Genomic DNA, 24,908 nt, shown 5'->3' with positions numbered 1-24,908 from the left:
TTTCCAAGAACATGAGAAATTGAGTCAAGATGAGCATCTTGATGGCTCAGTACTGTTTTGTATAGGTCTTCAAATATTACTTTGTGCTATGGGTTACTTTCTAACTACCAAGGACAATGTGAGAACTTATTAAAGACATTTTTATAAAAACAAACAGATTTGAAATTTCTTTAATAAATGTCACTTTGAAGTGAAAGTAGATAAAACTCTTTTTTTCACTGATAAATTCACATCTTCCTGTTGGTTGACTAAGAAAAAAAGTAGCACAGTAAAATGTGGTGGCACATATACTGTGCTTCACTAAGGATTTAACAGTCAAAATGGGGAGATCAAGAATATAAGAAAAAACCCCCTGTGGAAGTCAAACATGAGAATCTAGGAAAATAAGCTTAGAATTTTTAAATCATTTACAATGGCCTCTATTTACTCAAAAGAAATGTAGTTTCTTTCTTTAAATTACAAAATTTAAAACTAACAAAAGATAGTTATGGAAAATTATGTCAACAGTGACACACTCATAGGCAAAAGTTTAAAATACTAAATGGTCAGCAGGGTCAAGAGAGCTTTCACTTACGCCTACTTTCATAAATAGCTCTTGATTTCTCATACAGCTCATATGGGTCAGGTTTTCGTGGATCAAAGGCCTCTGTTGAATCAGGAAATGAACTCCTGTGAAGATTGGGTGGATAGGGAATATTCTGTGGCATAGCTGGAGCAGACACACTTGTTTGCGGGCTGCCTTGATTCTCCCATCGCTCCATCATCTGGAATAAAAACATACAGAAAATAAAAATGAAGTTTTGTAAAAACTTTGGCTTCCACAATGAGACCAAAGGCAGTGATTTCTGTTGAAGACTTGTTTTTTAAAATTACTAAATCAGTTTGTTGCCTTTTGAAATGAAAGGTGTGTACTGTGCTGTTTATAAAATGACTTGGCTAATTTTACTTAGTAATTTGTTGCTTATGGCAAGATGTGATCTTTCTCAGGTTAGATTAGGCCCAGCATCACCTCTGAAGCATTTGGAGTGCACCTCACAGACTGTGCTGAGCTCCTGAAAATTATTTGGTAAAGGTGAAATCTGTGGATTTGTGAAGACACAATTATCTGATTCATCAAAAGATATAACCGAAAGTAGTGCTGGACAAAGAAGGGACTGATTGCATAGAATGCATGAAAATAATTAGCTGCCAAGGGCAAAGTAGATAACTGTAACTGGGAGCAGAATTTACAGCTTCAATTGAAGATTTAAAAACCAAAACCAAAACCAAAAGAAAATCAAAACCAAAGATAAAATTATCACAGCATGCATTCAAGCATCTAGTGTTCAAAAAACCTAACTAAATTGGCATTATATAACCAAGTTTCCAAGCACAGCAAAAGGCTTTCAACTATTCCAGACCATTTACAGGAAAGAAGTACACAGCAGCCTATTGTCTGTGCATGAAAGACACCTAAATTCATGCTTTTTTCAAGACTCTCTTTAACAGTCCTATATGTACATCAAGCATGAAGATATGACAGGCTGTGGAAAAGAAAGCTTGAGGATCTGCGTTTTTCTTCTTAAAGAAGTTGGCTACTGATCAAATTGCATTAGCAAATTTATTTGGAGAGGCTAATTTAAACAAAACACAAATTTCTATCTCAGGAAATAAATACTTGGCTATTCCTATGACCCCTCCTGAGGACAAGGGTGGTAAAGCCTCCAGAACAGTGTGTTCTCACAGATAACCCAACAATGCTAATTATAAAAAAAATGCCTCTTGGAAGTAAGCTGATCTGTAATTAAATTCTACTGACTTCTATTGTATCAGCAGAACTTTATCAAAGATGATAGCAGGTTTATAGCAAGCTTGCTCTACAAATTCTGTGATTATCATTTGTCTTCAATTCCTTGGTTTCAGAAGGTGTTTGGGTCAGCAGGTAGGCTTTACTCTGTGTTCTGATGATTAACTGCATCAGGCTTTTTTCACAGCAAGTATGTGTGGACTACAGATGTTTTAGTGTCCTCCTGGTGAATACCAAGGCCTCTAGAAACACACCTGATTATGACCCCTATGTCTAAAAGAACTGAGATCAACTCAAGCTCCTTGTGATCAAGAAAATTACTGGAAAAATATGTTTAGGTTTTAACTTCCCTTAGGAATCTAAAGAGAAATACAAGCCAGCAAAACCAAACTATCTATCTTATCATTATGAAGATGAAAGACATGTGGGGCCATGTCAGTCTAAAAGTGAAAGATTCCTAATTTCTTGGAAAGTGCTGGGGAAATAGATCACTTACCTCTTTCAAAATGTGAAACCGGACAAAATGAAAATATTTAAAGAAAGATTTAAAAAAAAGAAAGGAAAATATAATTATATTTGATGAACAAACTTTATGCTGGAGAAAGGACAGAAAACTGGAGATCACTTGGCTAAACCCTACTGTCCAGTATGTGTAATTCTTGCTTGCTGGTTAGCTCTAAATGTTCAAGTGTGAAGTTCAACCAGCAAAATAAGCAGATAAACAGAAGGGGAATTATATCTCCCAAATCCACATCAACTAATTAAACAGTTACCTAGTGTTCAGTAATATGAGTTATCATAATGCTACTTCAGAAAAGAAGGCATTCTTGAAAATGAATAAGCACAGTAGTGAGTGCAGGGAATTAAATCCAAACTGGGGCAATGGTTTGGTGACATTCCTCATGGTCATTTTGTACTAATATTATATATGATATACATATATAATATAAGCAATACATACATAGGAACCATAGAAAATATCTGTTACCCCAGGTTACTTTGTTTTCCTCTGTTGTTGCACAGATCCAGGGGCTGTGTTGAGGTGTTGGGGAGGCTTTCTGAGCCTCCTGTGCTGGCCTTACTGCTTCAGACTATCTGCAGACAGTGCTGCAGGCACTTGGTTTCTACCTTCGTGTCTTGGACAGGAGAAATTTATGTCTGACTATTTCTCTAGTTAAGAGTGGTGACAGACAGAAGAATCTACGCTACCTTAAATTGGTTAATCATTTGTGAAATCTCTTGCTGAGATTACCCCGAAATTGAGTAGCTGTGAGCAGTCAGCCTGCATGCAGGCATGGTATCTGCACACAGTGGTGTTATATTATTCTATGAGCCCTGGTTTCCTCAGACCATTACACAAAATCCTGTATCACTCAGGCTGTTTTTCTATATTACAATAATTGGCAAGTGCTACCTGAGCGTGAACTACCATGCTGTTTATATAACAAAACGTTGCAGAAAATCATTAATATGCTGGTATTTATATCCCTTCATATTTGATGTGTACATAAAGAGGTTAAGTATGGACAGGAGGAGGTCTTTGAATGTGGATCTTTAACAAGTGAGCTTCAAGCTCTCTATTTCATCACTTTTTATCTGAGATGAAATGTTGAGCACCCCAGCCATTCAGGAGCCTTAAACTGGTGAGAACAAGCTAGCCCTTAACAATCTGATTTATTTTCAGAAATGCCCGGCTACATAGATGAATAAAGCAACTTATGCAATACTTATTCCAATATATTGCACACATACTCTGGCCTTTTACATAAAACCACTACAAGCTGCAGAAGTCTGATGAAGTTGCATCAGCTGATTAATTAAGTGCTATTTGTCCTTGACAGGCTACAAAAATTATTTTGGCATACTTTAGGCATGCCATGATCCAATCTGAGAGTATGCAAAATTGTTCAGATTCGACGTACTTCCCCTGCCTGCTCCCCAGTAAGAAAGCTCTAAGTGCTTTAAAAGGTATTGCTATTGGTATTCCTATTGCTCTTAGGAGTTTTCAGGTTTACTTTCCTCTACACACCCTTTATGAGAATTAAGAATTGCTCTAAGGTCTGTCAAGTATCAATAAAAAAGGCAAATTAAAAAAAAACCACAAAAACCAAACCAAAATCCCTCATAACAATAAAACAAACCAGACAACAAAAAATAGTAGCCTGTGATCTCTTTTTATACTGTGAATGCTGTCACAAATTCAAAAAATTATGTGGTGTCAACAGAATAAATACAGTCATTGCTTACAATCTTACAGTAGGGAAAGTCTTTACACCTTGGGTTTTAATGCCAAAATCATAGAAACACAGAAAAGTTGATTAGAAGGCACCTCAGTCAGTTATCTAACCCAAGCTATTATTTGAAATATGATTATTTGCAACTCTAGATCTACTAATGCAAGAAAGAAAAACAATTTCTTTGAGGATGTTAAACTCAAGCCACTTGTAAGCCAAAAAACATGGATGTTGTTCATTTCAAAGAATTTGCCAACTAGAAGACTAGACTGGCCTCAGTTCTCCTGCCTTCTCCTTCTCCTCCTCCTTGTGACCCATTTTAACATTGAAGTTTTCCTTTTTCCAGACCACTTCTGGCAGATTCCAAGTCAACAGACCTTCAGATCTTATCAGTGAGGCCACCCCTGGTGCTGTGTCACCTGGAGCTGGGGCACTGCTGAGAGGCATCTCATGAGCTGGGAACAGGATGGGTAGATGAAAGTCTACAGAAGTTTGCTTTGCACGATAGTCATCTTATGAACCCAATGTGTACAATTTTGAAAGGGAACTTACAGGCTTTGGAGTTTTCCATGGAGAAAAGAAACCTGAAATAAACAAAAAATAACGTTAGCAGCTTTTTCTGATGCATAAAGAGTGGAGGCTAAGTGGTGTCTATGCTCCCATTCTCATTCAGGTCTGCAGATAATATTGATAGATATGAAAATTCTCTACACACAAGGGGTGAAAACACAAAACACAAGGGATAATTTCTAAGAAAAAATAGATAGAAATATATATATATATATATATATATACACACATACATATACATATATATATATGCAAGTGGAGCTATTCAGATCATTGCCATACTTTACAAACAGCATGGGATTAGGTTGAAATTAAAAGAACTAAGCAAAAGGACTTCCAAATGTCTTGGTGGACATTGGATAAGACACCAAATGACCTGGTATTGATGTGTCAAATGCAGTCGCACCTTTAGGAAGAAGCATTCAGAACATCCCATCAACAAAACCTAATAATACAAGAGATTTATTTAGAAGAAAAGCCTGAAGAAAAATAACTGTTTCATCAGTCTAGATAAGGTGGCTAAGTCTCAAGAGGATTGCTTGTTTTGATACTGTCTGGTTTTTGGTCATAGCTAGCAAGAAGTCATACATGACTACCTCTTTTACACAAGTAGTTATCTCCTTTTCCTTAGTTATTGACTGATTGATAACTTGCTTCAGTGACTTTCCTAAATTTCAATTATTGTAGCTTACAAATGTTTAAAACTCTGGATGTGTCTCTATCATAAAAGGAAATAATTTGAAACACCCATTATAAACACTATTCCTATCTTATGCAGTACAATGTTAAAAACCTTTACAAAGTATTAAATAAAAAGAAGCATTACAAAGGGTATTGGGTCACGTTTTTTAAAATACCAGCTTTGAACACAGCTTTCATTAAAAAACTCATTCTCAGTTTAATAGCAGGTAAAAAAAAAAAGCCTGTAGACCTTCCAAGGTAAGATTAAAAGCTAATAACAAAGAGTTCATTTGTTTTGTCAGAAACTGCTTAAACTGAGATACCTAATAGGAAGGCTACTCTTTCACTCAAAAAATAATTCAGCTGAAAGGGTAGTACTGACTTCATTATTTATTTTTCTAAGGTGAGTCTAAAAAGAAAATGAAAATTATGAGCATTAGGATAGTATGTTTGTACAGATAAATCGCAACAGAAATTATATTTGCAGATATATTTAAGGTTTGTAGAATTGAGGTAATCTTTTCTGCCCTCATACCTAATTAACTTTGACTGAAATATCTTGCAGTGTAAAATCACTTGAGCCATTTGTAGTGATACATTGGCTGTTCAGTAATGCTGTTGTGTAAGGTGATAGTGCTTTTTTCTTAAAAAAAAAAAAAAAGTATATTGAAAAAAGTAATCCTGGAAAGGTTTATGCTTACTGACTCTACAGTGCCTGGATAAAAACTACTTTATTAACAAGTAGACAGATTTCTTTCCATCTGCAAACTCAAGCTGAGGTAACAGGCACCCTTGATAGATCTGTCTTGTACATCACTTTCAGTATTAAAGATTCTGTAGCAGAAACTTATTTAATAACTTACTGGATGGCAGATGGCTACCTTTTATTACCTGCTATGTTTCTGTACTGCTAATAAGAGTGAAAGCTAGAAAGTAGTTTTCCTCTCAGAGCTAAAGATAAGACTTGAAACTTGCTCAAATCAACTTACTACCCTGATTTGTTCTTCAGAAAATGTTGGTAGAAGTAACACTCTTTACCCGCTGATACTGGTGCACCTCCCATAACTTACTGTCATCAAAAATTACTCCTGATTAAACTGAAAGGTCTTTTTTTATTTCCTATTTATTTACTGTCTCCACCTAAAAATAAATTACGCTGGAGTTATAATAAAATTTTACTATCAATTAAAAATGCAATAAGCATTTATAAATCAAATAAACAATGATGTATACATCATATAAATATTTTTTTAAAGAAGCCCCTCAATTAAAAAGTAAATTATTCGCTCAAACAAGGAGAATATAGACTTATATTTCGCTTGGAGGTTATGGGCACAGACTGCAACATACAAATGACAACATCTACACTCAAAACAAATAAAAGGCAATATTTATTCACACAGTACAAAATTATGTTAAGAAAACTGACAGATATAGGATGCCAGAGAAGTAAAAGATCCAAAGAAAAAAAAAATGGAGATCCATATGTGTACAAAAGGATGCTATAGAAGCAAAAATCTCTAAAGGTAACAAACCTTGGGACTAATAGTAAAATCCATTCTTCTGATTTAATTTCATCTGTTACACCTTGACCTCATGTAAGGTGAGATAATCTTTCACCTCTGTCAAAGACTAGGTGCTGGGCTAAAGAAACGAAGGCCTAGTTCCATAAAGCAAACTTTACATTACATCTTTCACGTATTACTTGACAATTTCAATGTTGTCCCACAGAAGATCTGCACTCATATCTGAACTAAACATCCTTTTCCCAATGTAAACAAATCTGACTTTTACAGAATATATGGCATAATCAGTTATTCAATATGAGACTGATTATGGATAATTGCTGTGCACCAAACATCCAGAATTATCACTGGTATTTAAACACATGCAAAAAATGCTGCAAATTCAAGAATTCAAGGGTATATTGCACATGTAGCACACTGCAAGTGCAACAGAAACTTCACATGAAGAGGCATAAAAGCAAAATGCGTTTTCTTGGGTATGCTGCAGGCTCTCTTCTTTCACTTTTCAAGAGTACTCTGCATGAGTACAGGAACAAATCCTCTACATGTAGAAAACTGAGTCTTCAAATCTCAGCTGAAGAATGTACCTTAATAATGTGTATTCAATGCTCATTCAACAGTATTGGCTGTCTCCAGCCGTGTCTACACCGGGCAATGAGCAGAAGTGGACTTTCATTTAGTTTGACCTTACTTCACATCACATTTTCCCTCGACCTTCTGGTGCTCCTTACGTGCCGTGTGAGCATTCCCCACCAGGGACAGCAGGATCCCACCTGAATGACAGCTGCCAGCAGACTGGCATCACATCTTATACTGATACTGATTTATCAACAGGACTGAAATTTGTTCTCCAAAGAATGCAGCTTTCAACTTCTTTTGAGTACTAATACAGTATTAATACTACTTAACCTTCTGATCAACCTACATCTAACTAGAAACATATACTGGACTCATTCCACTTCCATATTGTACTTCTCCCTCCCCAAACTCCCAACCCCCTGCTGCCCAACTTGTGATGTCTTCTATAAAAACTTGAGTATCTGAAAATCTTACATACATTTACATATAAACACCCCTCACCTCCATATCCACATACACGTGTAAAATTTGAAATAATAAAAGTCAACTTAGATCCACACAAAAATTATTAATGCAGCCTGTTCTTACCCTGAGTGGCTTTTGGCTCACCCATGTGCCTGACAGCCACCCCTTCTCAAGGGAACCTCACCATATGAGCTGTAGCCCATTTTTTGAAGCTTCCTGTACCTTTTTTACTAATACTGCTTGTAAAGACAGCTACTAGAGGTCTGCATCAGTTTCAGAGAGTGGGGTTACTGGTTACTGGTGTTAAAGAGCAATTACCACCATTCAGCCAGGTGCTAGCAAAAAAATACTGTGGTAACATGCAAGCATGCAACAATAAAAATACATAACCTGATATACTTCTGCAAAATTAGTTTTGAGAATATAATGATTTCTAATTCAAGACTGGCTATTTAAACTGCAATAAGGTACAGCAGCTGGTGGCTCAACACATATGGACATTTTAGATGTTTAATTTCAAATAAATAAGCTGAGGCACAGGAACAATCACAAGTTTTCTAAAAATCAGAATTACATTTTCTCATAAAGCAGTGTTACAAAAATTATTTTTGACATTGCTTTTTAAGTTGTATTTACCACCTTCCAAAATGAGCTTCCCTGGAAATCAGAGCTGTGATGGTTTCTATGTTGTACCTTTACTAAAAAACAAACTGAAAACAGATTTTGGATTCAAATATATTAGGGAGAAAAAACTGTTTTTTTCCTTTTTTTTTTTTTTTTCAGATCAAGGCAAATTCCAGCTTCAGTTTACTTTACTTCTTTTTGATGAAGATATCCTGTAACAAAAGACAAATCACATCACACTCATTGTATCTACTCCTTCTTTTATCAAAATTTAAGTATGCTTTAGTTGTAAAATATTCTTACAGATATCATGTGTCTTACATTTCAGCAAGGATTTATTGTTGAAAAGTTTAGTTTTCTGAAAGCAGCTTATCAGGCAGGACTTGGGGCATTTGCAAGACAGAGTTCTGATTTATTTTCTTTTTGCTGTTTTTTCAGTAAAAATAATGAATTTGGCAAATTTCATAACATCAGTAATACAAAACCATCCCTTGGTTATTAGTCTGCTCCCATGGGGATGACTTTTGCTACATTTCCATCTTCATTATTCTCATTATTTTGCATTGTTTCCTGGAAAAGTTCTTCACACCTGGTAGAATCATAAGTAACTAACATAGCTATTGCTAAGTCACAGGACTTTTAATGATGTTCACCTCTGTGGCAGATGTGTATGTATAATTAAACATTGGGAACAGTTTGATTTCTGCAGTGGTGGCGTGTGCTGCAGGGAGGAACTAAACAGCATCAAAGACAAAGCCTTTTAAACTAAAGCAACATTCAGGGCAAGTCAACATCCCTCCACATCACTTGTCGCACTTTCACTTTTTATGGGTGAAAGCCCACTAACTTTCACTGGGCTTCTTAGGTTTTTTTTTTGTGCTTTAATATCCTTGTTGCATATGGCTTTCTGAGCAAAGCTGTCTTAAGCACTGAACAGACCTTTCTCCTTCCTAGATGCTTGGCAGTCACGGAACAGATGGCTGACGAGAGCTCCCGGAGCATTAATTGACTCCATGGGCATCTTATCAACATCCATGTGACAACACTTCACTTCAGCAAAAGTTTTCCTTTCTAGAAAAGTTACTGTATAAATTTACTGTCAGAGTAGATTCTTCTTCTGTGGTTTTCTCCTTTCTCTTATTGGAATCCCTGAGATGTCTGTCAGTTGTCTATATGGGCCTGATTTCCAAATGTGTGAAACACTCATTAACTTCACATGGATTTGACAGGAGAGAACCCTGAGAATTCAGACTCAGGTGTTCACCGTAAGCAGGGTGCAGGGAACTGTTTCTTGCCATTTACATCACACCTGGTTTCTCCCTCTGTATGTTTACCTTTTGTTGAGCTATGCTAGGTGTAGACAGATTGGGTGCACGGAACTAATACTACCACTGAGCTGACTCATTAAGGTTTAAAATATCCTACAGCTAAAGTTCAAAAAAAATTTGTGGGAGAGGTAATTTTTTGTGTGCACTTAGAACAAATAAATAACAGTAATTCAATTACTCTTCAAATATTTTTCCCCTTTAAGGAAAAGAAACATGATCAGTGAGAAGTAGTACATTCAATTAATTTATATACTGTAATAAACAAAATCTAAAAGGAGACAATGAATGAAAATAAATTGAAATAATACTTATGAAAACAAGCAGGTGATAAAAAGTTTCAGTTGATCACGTCATATTTAAAGTATCAGACGATGTATAGGGAATGGCAATTAGCAGTTCCATTTCTAATAAAATCAATGATTATTACATAGTATTTTTTCAAAGGTCCATCTTTTTCAAACAGCTCTGAATATGGAGCTCTTACTCTAGTGACAACAAAAAGTTGATTTACCTTGATATAAAGAGTAGGTGTAAGAAGACTGGGAGCTCTAGCTCTTCAAGCATAGTTAGCTAGTCCTGCTGTCAGCTGTCCTTCAGAGTGACGGTGCCATGCTGTGGAGGATCCATTTGGTCTTTAGCTGGGATGGCACCTGATGCAATGGGTCAAAAATCAACACATCCCACATCAGAGTGAGATGAATGACCCATGACCTTTGATCAGGTCACAACATTCCATATGGTTAGAGCCAGTGCCTTTTCCCTTGCAGTAGGCTACACACAAGCAGCATGGCAAGTCACTGATGCTGTGTTGCACTGAGATGAAGGCTGATTACAGTTGTTGTATCAAATGCAGGTTCACATTAATAAAACTGTGAATAGGTCTGTCTTCTTTATGGCTATATACATATGTTCATATGGTACTAAACCCAATTTTTCCTGAAAAAAGACTCACAATGTTACAAACTGATTCTCAGTAGTTGCTTGCGCTGGCAATTTGCTTTATGCTTCACTACTCAATTGCTCCTGATCTCAGCCCAAGTGAAACTGCAACAGAAATAGTGTTCCAGTTTAAATCATCACTGTTTTTCACTCTTTGGCCTACTACACCTAAGAAAAGTGATCCCAAAGAATGAATACATTTCTGCCTACAGACAATCTGTGAAGGTACAAGGGAAAAAGCAGGGACAGTTCAAAGGAAGGTCAGCTAGATCTTCAGATCCCATTGGGGTACCATCCTGTGTGGCTTATCTCTACTCCAGGTCACCTGGGGACATCATGAGCCCAAGTATATATTTCAGCTCTTCAGAGTTTCAGACTTCTTGACATGTAGCATAAAGTGTGAGATGGAGAAGTTTATCAGAAATGATGAAGAGGTAGAGGAGTACCTCAGGGAAATACAGCTGATCTCATCCCACTGAAGTTGCTGAGGTGAGTAGCTCTGATGCTGACATGATCGGCTGTGGAGTGCTCCAGTATGGTGCATGGGGAAGTGGCCTCAACTCGGGAAGCTCAGAGGAGGGCAAACAGCAGCCTGCAGCTCATGCCACAGGGGCTGACAGGGCCAGGAGCAACGGGCCAAGCCTTCCTCCAAAGGATAAAATAAGCTCTTAAGGATCACTAGGGGCCAGGAGCACAACCAGCAGGGTGGGCACACAGGGCATAGTGTGGCACCAAGGCCATTATGTCACAGTCTGGTGGCAGCTGGCACAGAAGGCCACACAGGAACGGTGCTGAAACCGTGACAGCTACAGGCAGAAAGACATGGCCTCTCTAAGGCTTCCCCCACCACAAGGGACACAGATGCCCAGACAGAGCCTTGGTGGGAACACACTGCCACCCCAGTGCCAGGCTGGGCACTGCCCTTGTGCCAGGACTGCTGGCATAGTGAGGTGATCCTGTGCTCAGTGACACCTCTGGGAGGAGGTGAATAGGCTGAGGAGTATCAGGGGGAATGTGAGAGTATCAGACTACTGTAATCACAGAATATTCTGAGTTGGAACAGACCCACAGGGATCACTGATTCCAGCTCTTAAGTGAATGGCCCATCCCAGGACCGAGCCCATGACCTTGGTGTTATTAGCACTAACCTTCTCACCCTGTCTTCCCTGGGACAGGCTCCCCAGACAGACAAGATACACGATACAGAGAATTTGTTATCCTCTCCCCCTGGCTGAACACAGTGGCTTAAGGGATTGGTGGCAGTGGTGCCAAGTGCCTGCCCAGTGCAGCCAACAGGTCTCCTCTGAGGCACTGCCTCGCCTCCCCAGGTGTCCAGGCATAGCAGCTGGGAGGCTCTGCAGGTGGAACCAAGCAGAACCAGGGTGGTGGTTCATACAGCATTGACGTGATGCTGAGGTCAATTGGCCTACTCCCTGTGCCAAAGCTGCTTTCCAAAACAAGAAAAGATGGGTCATTGTCACAGGAAACTCTCTTTTGAAGAGAACAGAAGGCCCAATATGCAGCCCAGACCCACTTCTTGGTCTGGGGTTAGGCCTGCTGCCTCCCTGCAGCCTTGGTGAAAGATATGAAGAGAAAGCTTCCTACCCTGACACAGCCCTCAGATTATTATATATTATTCATTTCTCAGGTAGACAGCGATGAAGTTGCAACAAGAGGTTAGAGGGAAGTCAAGAGAGACTTCAGGGCCTCGGGATGACTGGCGAAGGGATCAGAAGCACAGGTAGTGCTCTCCTCTATTTTTACAGGTGCAGGAAATTATGAGAGAAGCACCAGGAAGAGCCAGCAGATCAGTCCTTGGCTCTGAGCCTGGTGCCACCAGCACAACTGTGGGTTTTGTTTTGTTGATCATGGGTCGGTTTAGAGAACACCAGCACTTCAGGAAACAGACAGGGTACAGCTGTCTCATAGTGGGGAATCTATGCACAGGAGTCACCAGTACTCATTGAAAGAGATTTAAACTAGATTTGAAAGGGGCAAGGGATAAAACCAGTCTTGCTTGAAGCAAGCCTCAGGGCTGCATGTCCCTGTTTGAGGGACAGTGTGCTAGCAAGGTCCTCTGGTCTGCTCAGTGGAGGTAGGGGATGGAGATCCATGCATCAGCAGAGACATGAGGATTATTGATGTGCTAGAAACCATGAAAGTGGCTGACAATGGTCACACATGAAGTAGGACTTCTCCCCCCAAAAAGGTGGCAGGATCAATAACCCAGCAGAAGTGTGTCTACACCACTGCACACAGCACGGGCAGCAAACAGAAGAACTGGAAGCTATGGTACTGCAGGAAAGCTATGGTATAGCTCCCATCACAGAAATGTGCTGGGATGACTCTCATGACTGGAGTGCTGCAATGAATGACCATAAACTTCAGAGGAGACAGGCATGGAAGAAGAGACAGTGGGGTAACTGTGTATGTTAGGGGCTGTCTTGACTGTCTGGAGCTTAGTGATTTTATGACAGGGTTGAGTGTTTATGGTAACTCAGGAGAAAGGCCAACTAGACAGAAAACACAGTGGGAGTCTTTTGTAGACCACCCAACGAGGATGAAGAGGCAGATGAAATCTTCTATAAGCAGCTGGGAGAAGTTTCACAATTGCTAGCATCTGGGTTTGTATCAGCGATACAAGCAGGAGACGTTATTGCTCCACACATTTCAGGTAGGAGGTTGTGGTGACGTGGGGGTTGGTCTCTTTGCCCAAGTGACAAGAGATAGGACAAGAGAAAATGGCCCAAAGATGCAGAGGGGAGGTTTATATTGTATATTTGGAAAAAACTTCTTCACCTAAAGGATTGCCAAGCACTGGAACATGCTGCCCAGGGAATTGGTTGAGTCACTATCCCTGGAGGTTTTTAAAAGATGTGTAGATGTGGTACTTCAGGACATGGTTTAGTGATGGACTTTGCAGTGCTGGGTTAATGGTTGGACTTGATGATCTTAAGATGTTTTCCAACCTACACCTTTTTATGATTCTATGATTCTACATTTCTATCTTTATAGAACTGATACAAAACCTTAAGTGACTGTGAGATCAGGTACTGTCAATATTCAGCTTTTTAAACACAGGAGCACTTTTTGTGCAGTTTCTGAAGTTTCACTGACCTAGCCTGCTTAAGCAACAAATTTCCAACAATATTTAGGTCTTCACAAATAATTGGAAAAAGGATAGCTATTCAAAATCATGAATGCTAGAAGCATTTGCTGTTCAAGCTGGAGCCCTCAGCGGTCACCTGAGTCTATCACAATGTAATCTAAAATACACCAGAGAATCTCAAGCTACCATTAAATTTCACTTTCATGAATAGCAAAGAGTCTTTGTTAGCAAGAATACAGCCATCAGAAAAGGTCAGAAGCTGGCATAGTAATGAGTTAATTTACATTCTAATGGACATACAAGTATTTATTTTCCTTGGCTGCTAAAGCGCTGTGAATTGCTTATCAGTCAGAGATTTAAAATAACTTATGAAACCAGGAAAAAACCCAACAAGTACCATGTCTTTCTAATTAATCTGGATGTGAGGTAAAGAATTTGTGCATCATAACTAATACAGTGCGGAGGCAAATGCAACAGTTAGTGATAGTTTTTGATGCTTAAATATACTACAGGTTGAAAAATAATAACAATCTCAGTTTGTGGAAATGAAAAATACATTTTTGGAACAAGCTTTGTATGAGGTCAACATGAATAAATTATTTTCCAAGGACAAAGTTATATATTAAACACCTATAGAATGTCTCATTTTTACACAAACTGTGTTCTCTTTTCAGACACCTATTACCAGAATAGTGTTACTCTGTTACAGATTGATTTTCTTGCTGATAGCAAACTATATTATCTGAAGGACAGACATGCCTTTGAATAGAGAAAATGCTGCTGCAGAACAGATTTTACTGGAACAACTTGACGTGGAGTAGAAAAAGATATCTTATGGAATTGAGGAAAAGTCTTGCCTCTTGCTTTTTATGCCAGAAGTCTCTACTAAAAGTTCAAATCCTTAGGTTCATATCCTAGTTTTTGATTTGCAGCTGCAGGTAATATCGGATAAACTCTTAATTTCCTCACTGAAGTCTAAAAATATGTATTTTTATTTAAATACTAACCCAATTGGCAAAAGTCTGCATGCATAGGTACTAGTACATGATGAGCAAGAAATCTCAGAAGTTTGCTCACAGATTGTTGATTCTATCAACATTTTGAAAAGATCAAGGGTATATCTTTGTATGGACATGAAAAAGAACCTTTTGTTTGGCTGAAGGGAAATTTTTCCAGAAGAATCTCCAGTTTAGCTCACGTGTGTTGTCCAGTGACTAAAAACAGTGTCACTGATTCACTCCTCCAGACTAGCAATTACACTCTTGACTGTACTGCTCTAATGCTGTGAGAGCTGGTAATGAAAGCAATGCCCTGTCTTGGGCAAAAACATATTGTGGAATGCAACTCCCCCTGAGCAGAGCAGACACAGCAAGGTGAAAAGCCTGGTATGTGTCATACACGCAGAACTAGCAACATAATTTGGAATATAAATGGAGATTTCAGAACCCTGACAGCTTGTGGCTGTTGTTTCTAGAAGGGCCTGCAAGTGCTGCCATACCCATAAAGACTTTGTATACTTGCTAAGAACACGTCTGACAACTCAGCCTGGCTTTACTGAAAGCTAATTTAAGCTTCAAAAACTTTTCAGCAATACTGCATCACATTTTCAGAGCTCTCTGACAGTCAGAAACTCTGCCTAACTCTATCACTCCCTCTGCGTTCATGTGTTTAGATTCTGCTCCCATTTAAGCTTTAACACTTTCTGAGCCTAATAAAGAAATCTCACATTACATTATAGTATGTCACGCTGATGAATATCAAGGCATGTTCCAAATATTTTCTGTTAAAATGTAGATGAAGCATAAGTTGTTTTAATACAGTGTCCTTAAGTCCTCTTAATGAAAATACATTCACAAAATGTCTTCAGTGAGTGTGGGGGAAAAATATTCAATAACAAATCCATTCTTTTGCTTGCATGTGTATCCTCCTAATGTTGCCAACTGTGACAAAAGGACCTTTGGTGGGAAGGGAGGTGGAATATCCAAGGGCATCTCAATAGAATAGGATGCCAACATGTCAGCAGTTTATTAAAGTTCCCATCAGTTCTAATAGACACAGAGACACCTATGCAAAATTTAGATATTGATATTCAGACAAGTAAATTTTCTTGTCATAGTCTGTGAATTAGGGACTTAACACAGATGCACAAACACAGGTCTAGCATCCAGGGTACCATACCTAACAATATTCAGAAATCTGCCCTAGACTGGCAGATATTACACAGAATCTATGGAATATTTCAGAGCTTCAGTTGTCATCCTTACTCTGCCATTTCAGTGAAGATTTCTTGGTATGCCAGTGCATCTCAGATGGCCCTGGATGCTAATGAGTTCAGACTCTCACTCCTCCTGATTTTTGTGAGATTTGAGAGCACTGAACAGAACTTCATCATAAAGCAACAAATAAGTTAAATTACAGAGACATAGACAACCTCTTGGCTTCCTCTTACTGTCTTTCTGTAATTATTAAATTACACTGTAGTAACTTCAGTATTTTGGGTTTAATATGTATCAAGATGCCTGCATGGTTCTAAATTTTATTTATTTGCCTTTCAAATCTGTTCTGTGGCAATGGGAAGTGTCAGAAGCTCAGGTGTGTTAACCATAATTGTCTCATTTTCATACTACATGGTGGAATGGAAAACACTCGATGGCAATGTAATAAAAAGGTAACCATGCCACTTAGCCACAGTGGTGAAAGCTGGGATAAGCAACAGCATGATTATTTGATGCTTTGGATCCAGATGTTATTCAAAGTAATAATTAATTTCCAATTTCCTGCTCCTTCACACCAGCTTGACATAAGTTTATTCCTGGCCATAGGGATTTAGATAGAACAGAAAGACTGACAAACAGTTGGAGACTGTGAAAGAGAAAATTAACTGGAGAAACAAGACTTATCACAAGAGCCAAGATTTACATGGTTAAGTCCTAGATGTTAAAGTATAACATTTAGTGTTGAAAGGCGGAATATTTGGCTAGGGAGGTTAATGGAAGGCCCATGAACAAAGGGTAACAAAACTGTGAAAAGAACAGCAAAGTTCTAAATTTGCAGTTCCCTGATTGAACCTCCAGATAAGTCATTCTGCTTTGAGTTGCTGAAGATTTGATACTATTCACACTGGCACGTACCTGGGAGAGATAAATGTCTTTGCTATTACATTCCCATTCAGGAGGTAATACTCCATATACAACTTACTTATCAAGAAGAACAAAACTGAATTAGCAAAAGCTTTGCAGTGATCTAAATTACACTGTTTAAAATGACATGAAGTTCAGAAGGTTTAACATAAGATCATAGGAGTCTGAAAGAAAAAAAATGAGAGAGTAATAATGATTGATGGGCATGATATTACTGCAGTAGAGTACATTGAAGAGTAAAAAGCATGATAAATTGATCAAGATGACCTGGCTTGCGAAAAAACATTAAGAAATGTCAATTTTTTATGAATTCCTGAAAGTTTGGAGTTGAGTAATTAACATAAAGAACGGCTGTGTCCTGAAGTCTAATGAGAGAGGAACAGTATTGATGTGAATTTTATGATGTTTAGGTTATGTGCTGGTCACATGTAGTCCTATGCAGTACTTAAAAAAATTAATGAACAGAACACTAAAAAATGATGCTGAAAAAGGATCCTGACAAGATAGTTGGGAAGTGGTAAGTATTAAATGAATGTATTACAAGGAAAAGGATGAAAAACTGTGAATAGGTTTGGGTTTTTTTCCCTGTGACAGTGCTCTGTCTCTCAGAGGAACATAAATTGGTTTCAGACTTGAGATTTAGATGACATGTCCAACATAATGGAAATAAACCCCTCAATACTTAGAAAATTGGAACAGTACATAAACATGACAAGTTAAACAGAGGAGATTATGGTGCTGACAACCGTGAAACACCTTCTGGACCTTCAAAAAATTAGTGTTTTTAGAAAGACATGATAGGGTACATGGCATGTATGTCCCTCCTTATTTAAAATCAGAATTTACTGCATAAGAAAACAAACTTGGATGCAGCTTTTGGATCTAGAAAGCATCTTCTTCCTCAGTTTACTCTTATACCTCAGTTTCCCCATTTTATCACAAGACAAAAATTGAATTTATGCCTGAAGAACACAGCTGGCTGAAGGAATCTGGATGAACAGAACAATTAATCTGTGATGGTCATCATACTTTCTCTTTGGGTTTCCCCAAAGAATAGATAAATAAAAAGACACTAAGGGTAGATCTATATGCTCTTTATCCAGTAACCCTACAGGCTTACTGGTGCATAATGCCAGTCAGATAGGATATGAAATAGCTTGTAGAGGAAAATTTCCCTGGTGTTGTTCTTTTTCTAAATAATTTCTGGTTTTTAACGCTAATGACCTAAGTTAAAGAGTATAATTCATGTCACAGGGATCAGCAACAAAGGCTCTGCTTCAGGGGAAGAGGAAGGAGAAGGTTAATTTAAATTAGAGCCTTCTAGCAAAGGGGATTTTCATTGGTTAATGGTAGTTTCCTAAAGCCGTTTCTGTGAAAAGCAGCTGAATTTCCAGAATGCAGTAAACTTTAATGGGTAAAAATATGTAATAAATCAGATCTCAGATGAAATTTCTATTCAAGTTCTAGACAAAATACCTACTGACCATCTAACATTTAGCAGGATCATCTAATATTTAGCAAGCACTAAATATTAGATATTCCTGATAACATGGAGCCTGAAGTAATTTACCCTATTGTAAGCAGGCCTTTGCTTCTCATACCATCAAAAGGTTTTTGATCTATTCGGCAACTGACAGTTCTAGATTAAGTTGCTCTATTTCTCAGTGGATGTTCTCTTTGGTGATTTTTTCAGAAGGCTTAGGACTCATAGGATAGAGGAAACAAATGACAAACCCATTCTAATCTTAAAAAAAATAATTCCATCTACTCAGAAGCTAGTAATTCAGAAATTATTGCTGCAATTTGAAAATAAAATCAATACACAAAACAAAATTGTTTTCAGACCCTCTAGTGAACAATTTTTTCCCTGAAGAATGTTCTGAAAGTTGTGTGTTCTGCCATACCAAGAGACCTTAAATGGAAGACATGGCAAATACCTATAAATTTCCTTATTCTGGCAAAGTTTATTTACTGTCGAGGCAAATTGAAAAAAAACCCAAAACCTAAACAGTGTGCAAGTAGCTATCACATATTAATGAATAAAAATAGGTACTCCTATAGAAACACAAGTCAATAATTTTTATTCATCCCTTTCCTAGTAGGAACAAGTTAGAAATGTAACTGAATTGCAATTCTACACCAGCGCTCTGCAATAGATGTGTTCATATTTAGTGACAAAAGTATATATGTTGTTACACTGCATTTCTTTATCTTTCAGCGAACAGAGAGGAGCAAAAAATAAAAAGCTTTTGAGTGCTTCAGAATTAATACTCACTCTGAGCTTTATCATAATACAACTAAAATACATATGTTTTCAAATAGGGAAGATGTAAAATCATTAACAATATGAATATAGAAATCAAAGAAGCTTCTGAACAGCTTGCCCTGCTCATGATGTCCCTTCATTACAGATCCTTTTTTCCAGTGAAATCAGTGACTCCCTGAGTTTTAAAAATCTCTGTATACTCCCTGCTAGTCCCCAGAAGATATTCATCCCATTTCCTCTGCAGCCCAAGTGTCTGCTCTTTGCTCCTCTCAGCAGGTTGCTGGATTAGGCTGCGGATCTCCAGCTCTCTGCCCTGAGCCTTCCACTTGCTCAGAACCCACAGCCACTGGAAATCTCTCTCCCTCAGGACCTGAGGAAGGAGGGGTCTGTCTTCTCTTTTCTTTCATTTCTACAAGCTTTTAATGAACAACTACTTGCAAAATTCCTCCCAGGAAATAAATTCTGAAATTACATGCCTAGTCGTCTGCAGAGAAAATCAGATGTATTATAGGAGTTGCATATTAGGGAAACATCTTTCCATCTCCCTTGCACCTGGACAACTGAATCAGCCATTACTTTTACTAATGAAGAACTGTATGGAAAATCCTATAGAAATCCCATATTTCAGGTCTAAAAAAAGAAACTTTAGTAAAAGTCAAGAATTCTACAAGTTGCTTTATCTTTGCATAGTATATGGAAGTGTCACAAAGTAATTTTGAAGTAAATGGGAAAAATAGAAAAATAAGATGGAAGGACAAGTATGAACTTGAAGCAGGGAAGAAGTAGGGAAAGACAATCTGGAACAGGATCTAATTGAAATTGTTAAGATTAAAAATAAGAGCAATAAATTAGTTTACCAATGGCACCTTACCAAGAAAAATAAACAAACCCTTTAATTTTGAGAAATTGTGCCGAATTTGCCTTTTTAATTGTGATGTTATGCTCAGGTGATTATACATAATGACTCAAAAGCACTTTTACAAGTTTGGATTGCATTCCTTGCTCTCTTTCAGGAATTAATTTGCAATGGTTAGACAAAAACACTTCCTGTTTGCTGACAATTTATTAAGCATTCCACACAGCTCTTTATCAGTAATGTCTTATCTATTCAATGACAGGGACCCATCTCTCTGCCAGCTGCAAAGTTTATCTGTATTGATTTTATGTTTTTTACAGGATTTTCAAAGGAAGTGCATTTAGTCAGAAGCCAAGAACTTTTCCTAGAGATAGTTCATTAAAAATAAATTCCCTCACTGATTTGCTACTTATAATTATGTTAAAACATTAATAAGTAAAGCAATTTTTCAATTCAATGTAAGCCATGCTAATTTTACCGGTTTCCATTTTTAGGTAAGGAGTGGAGTTGCATGTAAAGACTTAGAAAAGTCCATTACATAAAACCAATTAAATTTTATAATAAAACTTGTAGTATTAATACAGATATTAATATATATTTAATATGAAATATTTTCTGCAAGTCTAGATTTCTAACTTCACTTTTATAAAGAAATCCAGACTGTTTTCTACAGTAGCATACACAGGATTCCAGATTTAGCCTCATGAGATAGATTTCAGCTTTTGTGATAAAGCAGGGTTTTTTAATAACTTTGAGTATTAATTATGCTTGCCTCTGGTGTGTGGGCAGGACTCATCCCATCACCCTTGTTCATCTGGTTGGTCAGTTAACCTAAGGTTCTCATCCAGACTTTTTTCTAATCTGTGGAGCACAATGGGCAAACCCAGAGCACAAGCTGCCCAGGCAATGACTGAATAAAATGATGTAAATCATCCTTTTCAGGTGCCTATTTTCCACCACTGGCTGTAGGGGTAAACATTTTTACTCATGTAGACCCGAAATTTAACTGTTTTACAGTTAAGTTGGGATTCATCTGACCAAATGTGAGTAGAAATTTAAATGTGAAACGCTGGTAGGTGAGTTTTTTAAAGCTTTAATAAGCAATAGGGAAGAATAGGTTCTTTTAGAATTCTATTGTTTTCAGTTACTTTAGATGTTTACAGCAGCTGAATGGCACGATAGAGGTGCCTATTTCCCTCACCATAAAGGATCCCTGCTTGCTGCCCAGATCAGTTGAGGAAGGACTCACTGTAGCTGCCTACTCAGGATTCCTGATAACAAGTGCTGAGGAGAACATGGCTGTATGTGTTGCAAGGCAAGACTGGGAAGACAGGTTGAAGGATGTTGCATGCAAAAGATTTTCCACTTATTTGCCTTTAGGGACATGTGAAAAAATGTAGAATCAATTAAATCACTGTGAGATAAATGCCTAAAAAAGACCATTTTGACTGAAGCTGTATAGAGATGGTTCTTCTTTTGGTACAATGCATCCTAATGTGATGCTATTAGGATAAAGAACCTGATAAAGTTAAAAGTCTGATATGCAATGAACAAGTTACAAGATAAATGTCTTGCTTATTTAAGATTAAGTTTAGTAGAAATAATCATTCTAGTTGGTGTTCATGCAGTGAATGTTAGCTGGATCAGACTCTCCAGATGTTTCTATTTTAGAGCCAACTCCACAAGCCACTGAGATCTCTCAGAAATGCTACATAATAAGTAAACAAACACTGAATTATTTTTTAATTACAGTGTGAGAATAATTTGTTGTGTATGTAATCTCAAGGAACACATCTGGCAAGCTGGAATCAAAAAGCATGTCATCATTCTTCCTGTTTGCATTGACTTCTAAATAACTTTCATATATAAATAAATATATATTCAATATGGTGTAATAAGGAGACAAGATTAAAAAGCTTCTCTTTTTCTCTGAGGAGTACTGTAGAAGAAATTTAAAATTATCCAGATGATGATTAGTGCAATCAGAGACCCTCTCATTTAGCACCCTGGCCCCCCCAACATGAGAAATATGGAGAACCATGGAATAATCTACGTGTTTAGCTTGGAAGGGACAGTTGGAGTTCAGCTAGGCCAATCTCTTGCTCAAAGCAAGGCTAAGTTCAAAGACTGGGCTGACATTCAAGAATGGCAACTTCTCTGAATTGCCAAATGAAGGAAAGTGGGGCCAGAATGACAAGCAATAAACACACAGACTGAGGAAGAACTGGGTAAAACACGGAAAAAGTTAGTGAAGAAGGGCAGAAATTGGTTGGAGCTGACTGTCTTTGACTCTACCATTTTGTTGGCTCTCACTGGCCACAAATCAAAGCCTTGTTGACTTTTCCCAGAATTCTCTCTGGGCTCCTCTACGACTTTCCATCAATGTAATAATTCTGCATTTTGGGTCCACAGTGGAATTACTGTGCCAGAACCTCTGCATTTTCATTAAGTAGTTCTTGATGCTTATTCCAGAGAACATGAGATGTTAAACAGCATGAGACTCAAGAGCAATGCAAAAGAGAAGCTGAGTCTTCTGATACATTATCCCACTAGGATCATATTTACAGTTTTTCAACTGATTATTCTATTTTTTTCCCTGAGGAACAGCTTAACGTATCTTTTGCTGTACTTAAGATATATGATGGTATTTATACTGCAGTAGAGAGGCACTGCTTGGCCCCAGATGCCTAAAATAATCATATTTACTGAAAACAAGTTAAAATGCAGAAGTTACGCAAGGGTAGTAAGGAAAAGATGTTGACTTTGTATTGATAAATGAATTTAGTTAAATTATTAAAATATAGATACAACTGTGGTATTTCCATAATCAGCAAACCTGTTCTATGATGTCAACTAATTGCAGGGTTACTGATTTTTAAAAATTCTTTGTAAAAAGGGTATTAATATTATTACTACTACTATTACTATCATCATCAACGTTTATCATTTAAAATATTAACAAAATTTATACTATAAAAAAAACCTAATTCTATAAATGGAAATTAATTGATTAAATGGACATAAAGATAATTAAAATATTTTCTCATTCAAAGATTTTGCATCTGTTCTTGTATTCATGCATATGGAGTATTTTTCTAATTATCAGAGAATTTTTGGAAGTGCTCTATCTAGAACACATGAAATGCAATAAAAATGCTTACATTATAGAAAAAATATTCTAAAAAGTCCATTGAGTATAATTTGCACCCAACTGAAATATACACTAAAAATAAGGTGACCTTGGCAATGTATGTACAGAAAACTTGCCTTCTTTTAGCTTATGGTAATAAAAGGCACCAAATAAATGAAAGTCAAGGTTTCTCTCATTTACCAAACAGGAACACTGCACAGTATGTTTCTTATATGCTAAAATACTATTCCAAGTTATGAAAAATCTGGCTTTGGAAAGCAATTTATTTCCTTTAGAAATCTCTTCGGACATACTTGGGAGTCAATTTTCAGAGTTTGTGCCTGGCAGCTTTGGCTTCCATGTCCTTTTTTTCATACTGTAAACTGAAGGTGACACAATAAAGGGGTATGTATCCTGGTGCTGGTTTTGCTTGTGTTTGAATTATGAATCACCCAAAGGCTTCCTGAGAAGGGCAGTGTGATATTTAATAAATGTTATAAACTTGGTTTATAAAAAAATTTTAAAAGCTGAGCATTAATCATAGAGGGCAAGCATAGCTATTGTTAAAGCCTTCCTTCCCTTTTTAAGAATGAAAATGAAAATTGGTCAAGGAATTGTACAGGGATTAATACCTCATTTAGAAGACTAATTTAGTTTCTCCATTTTTACTGGATATGTGAACCATAGGGGCCAAGAGAGTTTTGTAGCTTAGGAAGTGCCTGAAAAGCACACCTTTGCGTCTCCCCAGTGCTGTGTCTCATGTCTGTAGCACAATAGATAATGTAGTCACTTGTTTCATAGTGTATTAGCTTACTTTATTACTACAAAATATTGCACTATTTTACAAATCACCACATCACAACGTCTACACAAGGTACTTTGACAACAGAATTGGAAGCCCAACAAATGCTGTTTAATAGGACATTACATTATACTGAACCAACAAAAACATTGTCCAACACATTTAGACTAAACTTTAGACATGCCTCAGTACACAAGCACAGGTTGAAAGGTAGTTTTTTAGAGTCCAGCTCTGTAGTTCTCCATCCTTAGGCTGAGATCTCCCAAATCTCTGAGAAAGGCGAGATTCGCTCAGAAACTAGACTATGGGTGACTGGGAAAAAAACCCCCAAGTTTCTTCATGCCTCTGTGGGTTCTCCCACATACCATGCCTGGGAGGTATTTGGCTTCAAAGGATGTCATCTTTCACTGAGATGCACAGTCCAAGACAATACCATTAAATTTTCTGATAATATTGCTTGCAAGTGCAGAGGAGAAACCTCTCTGGCAGGGCCAGATTCCAAGGTGGACAAGCCAAAAAGTCTGTTTTCTCAAACAAACTGTTCATCAGTTTGTGTGAATTCATTCACTAGTATCAGTTAGACTGAAACCAGTCTGCAGGACTGCCAATGGAGCTCTTGGGTTCTAGCAGAGTCATGGGCTGTAGCTATCAGACAATATGCCCTGTACTCCTCAACAGGAACAAGTAGTCAGTTGCCTGTCCTGAAGGCAGAGTTCCTGCAGCTCTGCACAAGTCCTGCATGCACAGTAAGTCTCTTTGTAGTCCTAATAACTATAATGTTTGACTGCTCACTGTCTGTAGCCTCTTAGGTATAAGAATTTAACGGCAGAATAGCCACTGGAGCAAAGGTAGTTACCTCTTTATGGCATGCAA

The 24,908-nt window shown here is 37.6% G+C and overlaps 1 protein-coding gene and 1 long non-coding RNA gene across 15 annotated transcripts in view; both read right to left on the bottom strand.

Moving 5' to 3' along the window:
- The window catches only part of MAGI2 (membrane associated guanylate kinase, WW and PDZ domain containing 2), a 699,878-nt gene that overhangs the window by 82,966 nt on the left and 592,004 nt on the right, over nt 1–24,908 (bottom strand). For 11 of the 13 annotated variants that reach the window (XM_085039895.1, XM_085039928.1, XM_085039912.1 and 8 more), the window contains 2 exons: nt 4,573–4,604; nt 575–764 (listed from right to left, as the gene is read on the bottom strand). In XM_085039895.1, coding sequence (XP_084896021.1) covers nt 575–764; nt 4,573–4,604 — 222 coding nt within the window. The remainder of the gene's footprint in view (nt 1–574; nt 765–4,572; nt 4,605–24,908) is intronic. The other 2 variants (XM_085039902.1, XM_085039921.1) reach the window with 1 other exon arrangement.
- On the bottom strand, nt 8,642–11,539 carry LOC146443156 (uncharacterized). Of its 2 annotated transcripts, XR_014846180.1 has the most exons (4): nt 11,179–11,539; nt 10,305–10,443; nt 9,405–9,548; nt 8,642–8,677 (listed from the first exon to the last, which is right to left on the bottom strand). It is a non-coding gene; the product is annotated as an uncharacterized LOC146443156 (long non-coding RNA). The 2 variants fall into 2 exon arrangements; XR_014846178.1 differs by lacking the exon at nt 8,642–8,677 and having other exon boundaries at nt 8,788–9,548; nt 11,179–11,530.

This window comes from Lichenostomus cassidix, chromosome 1Aa, assembly GCF_008360975.1.
Source record: "Lichenostomus cassidix isolate B80296 chromosome 1Aa, HeHo_3.0, whole genome shotgun sequence".
NCBI lineage: Eukaryota > Metazoa > Chordata > Aves > Passeriformes > Meliphagidae > Lichenostomus > Lichenostomus cassidix.
The sequence above is the reverse complement of the archived record's forward strand: the minus strand, read 5'-3'. Positions and strand labels throughout refer to the sequence as shown.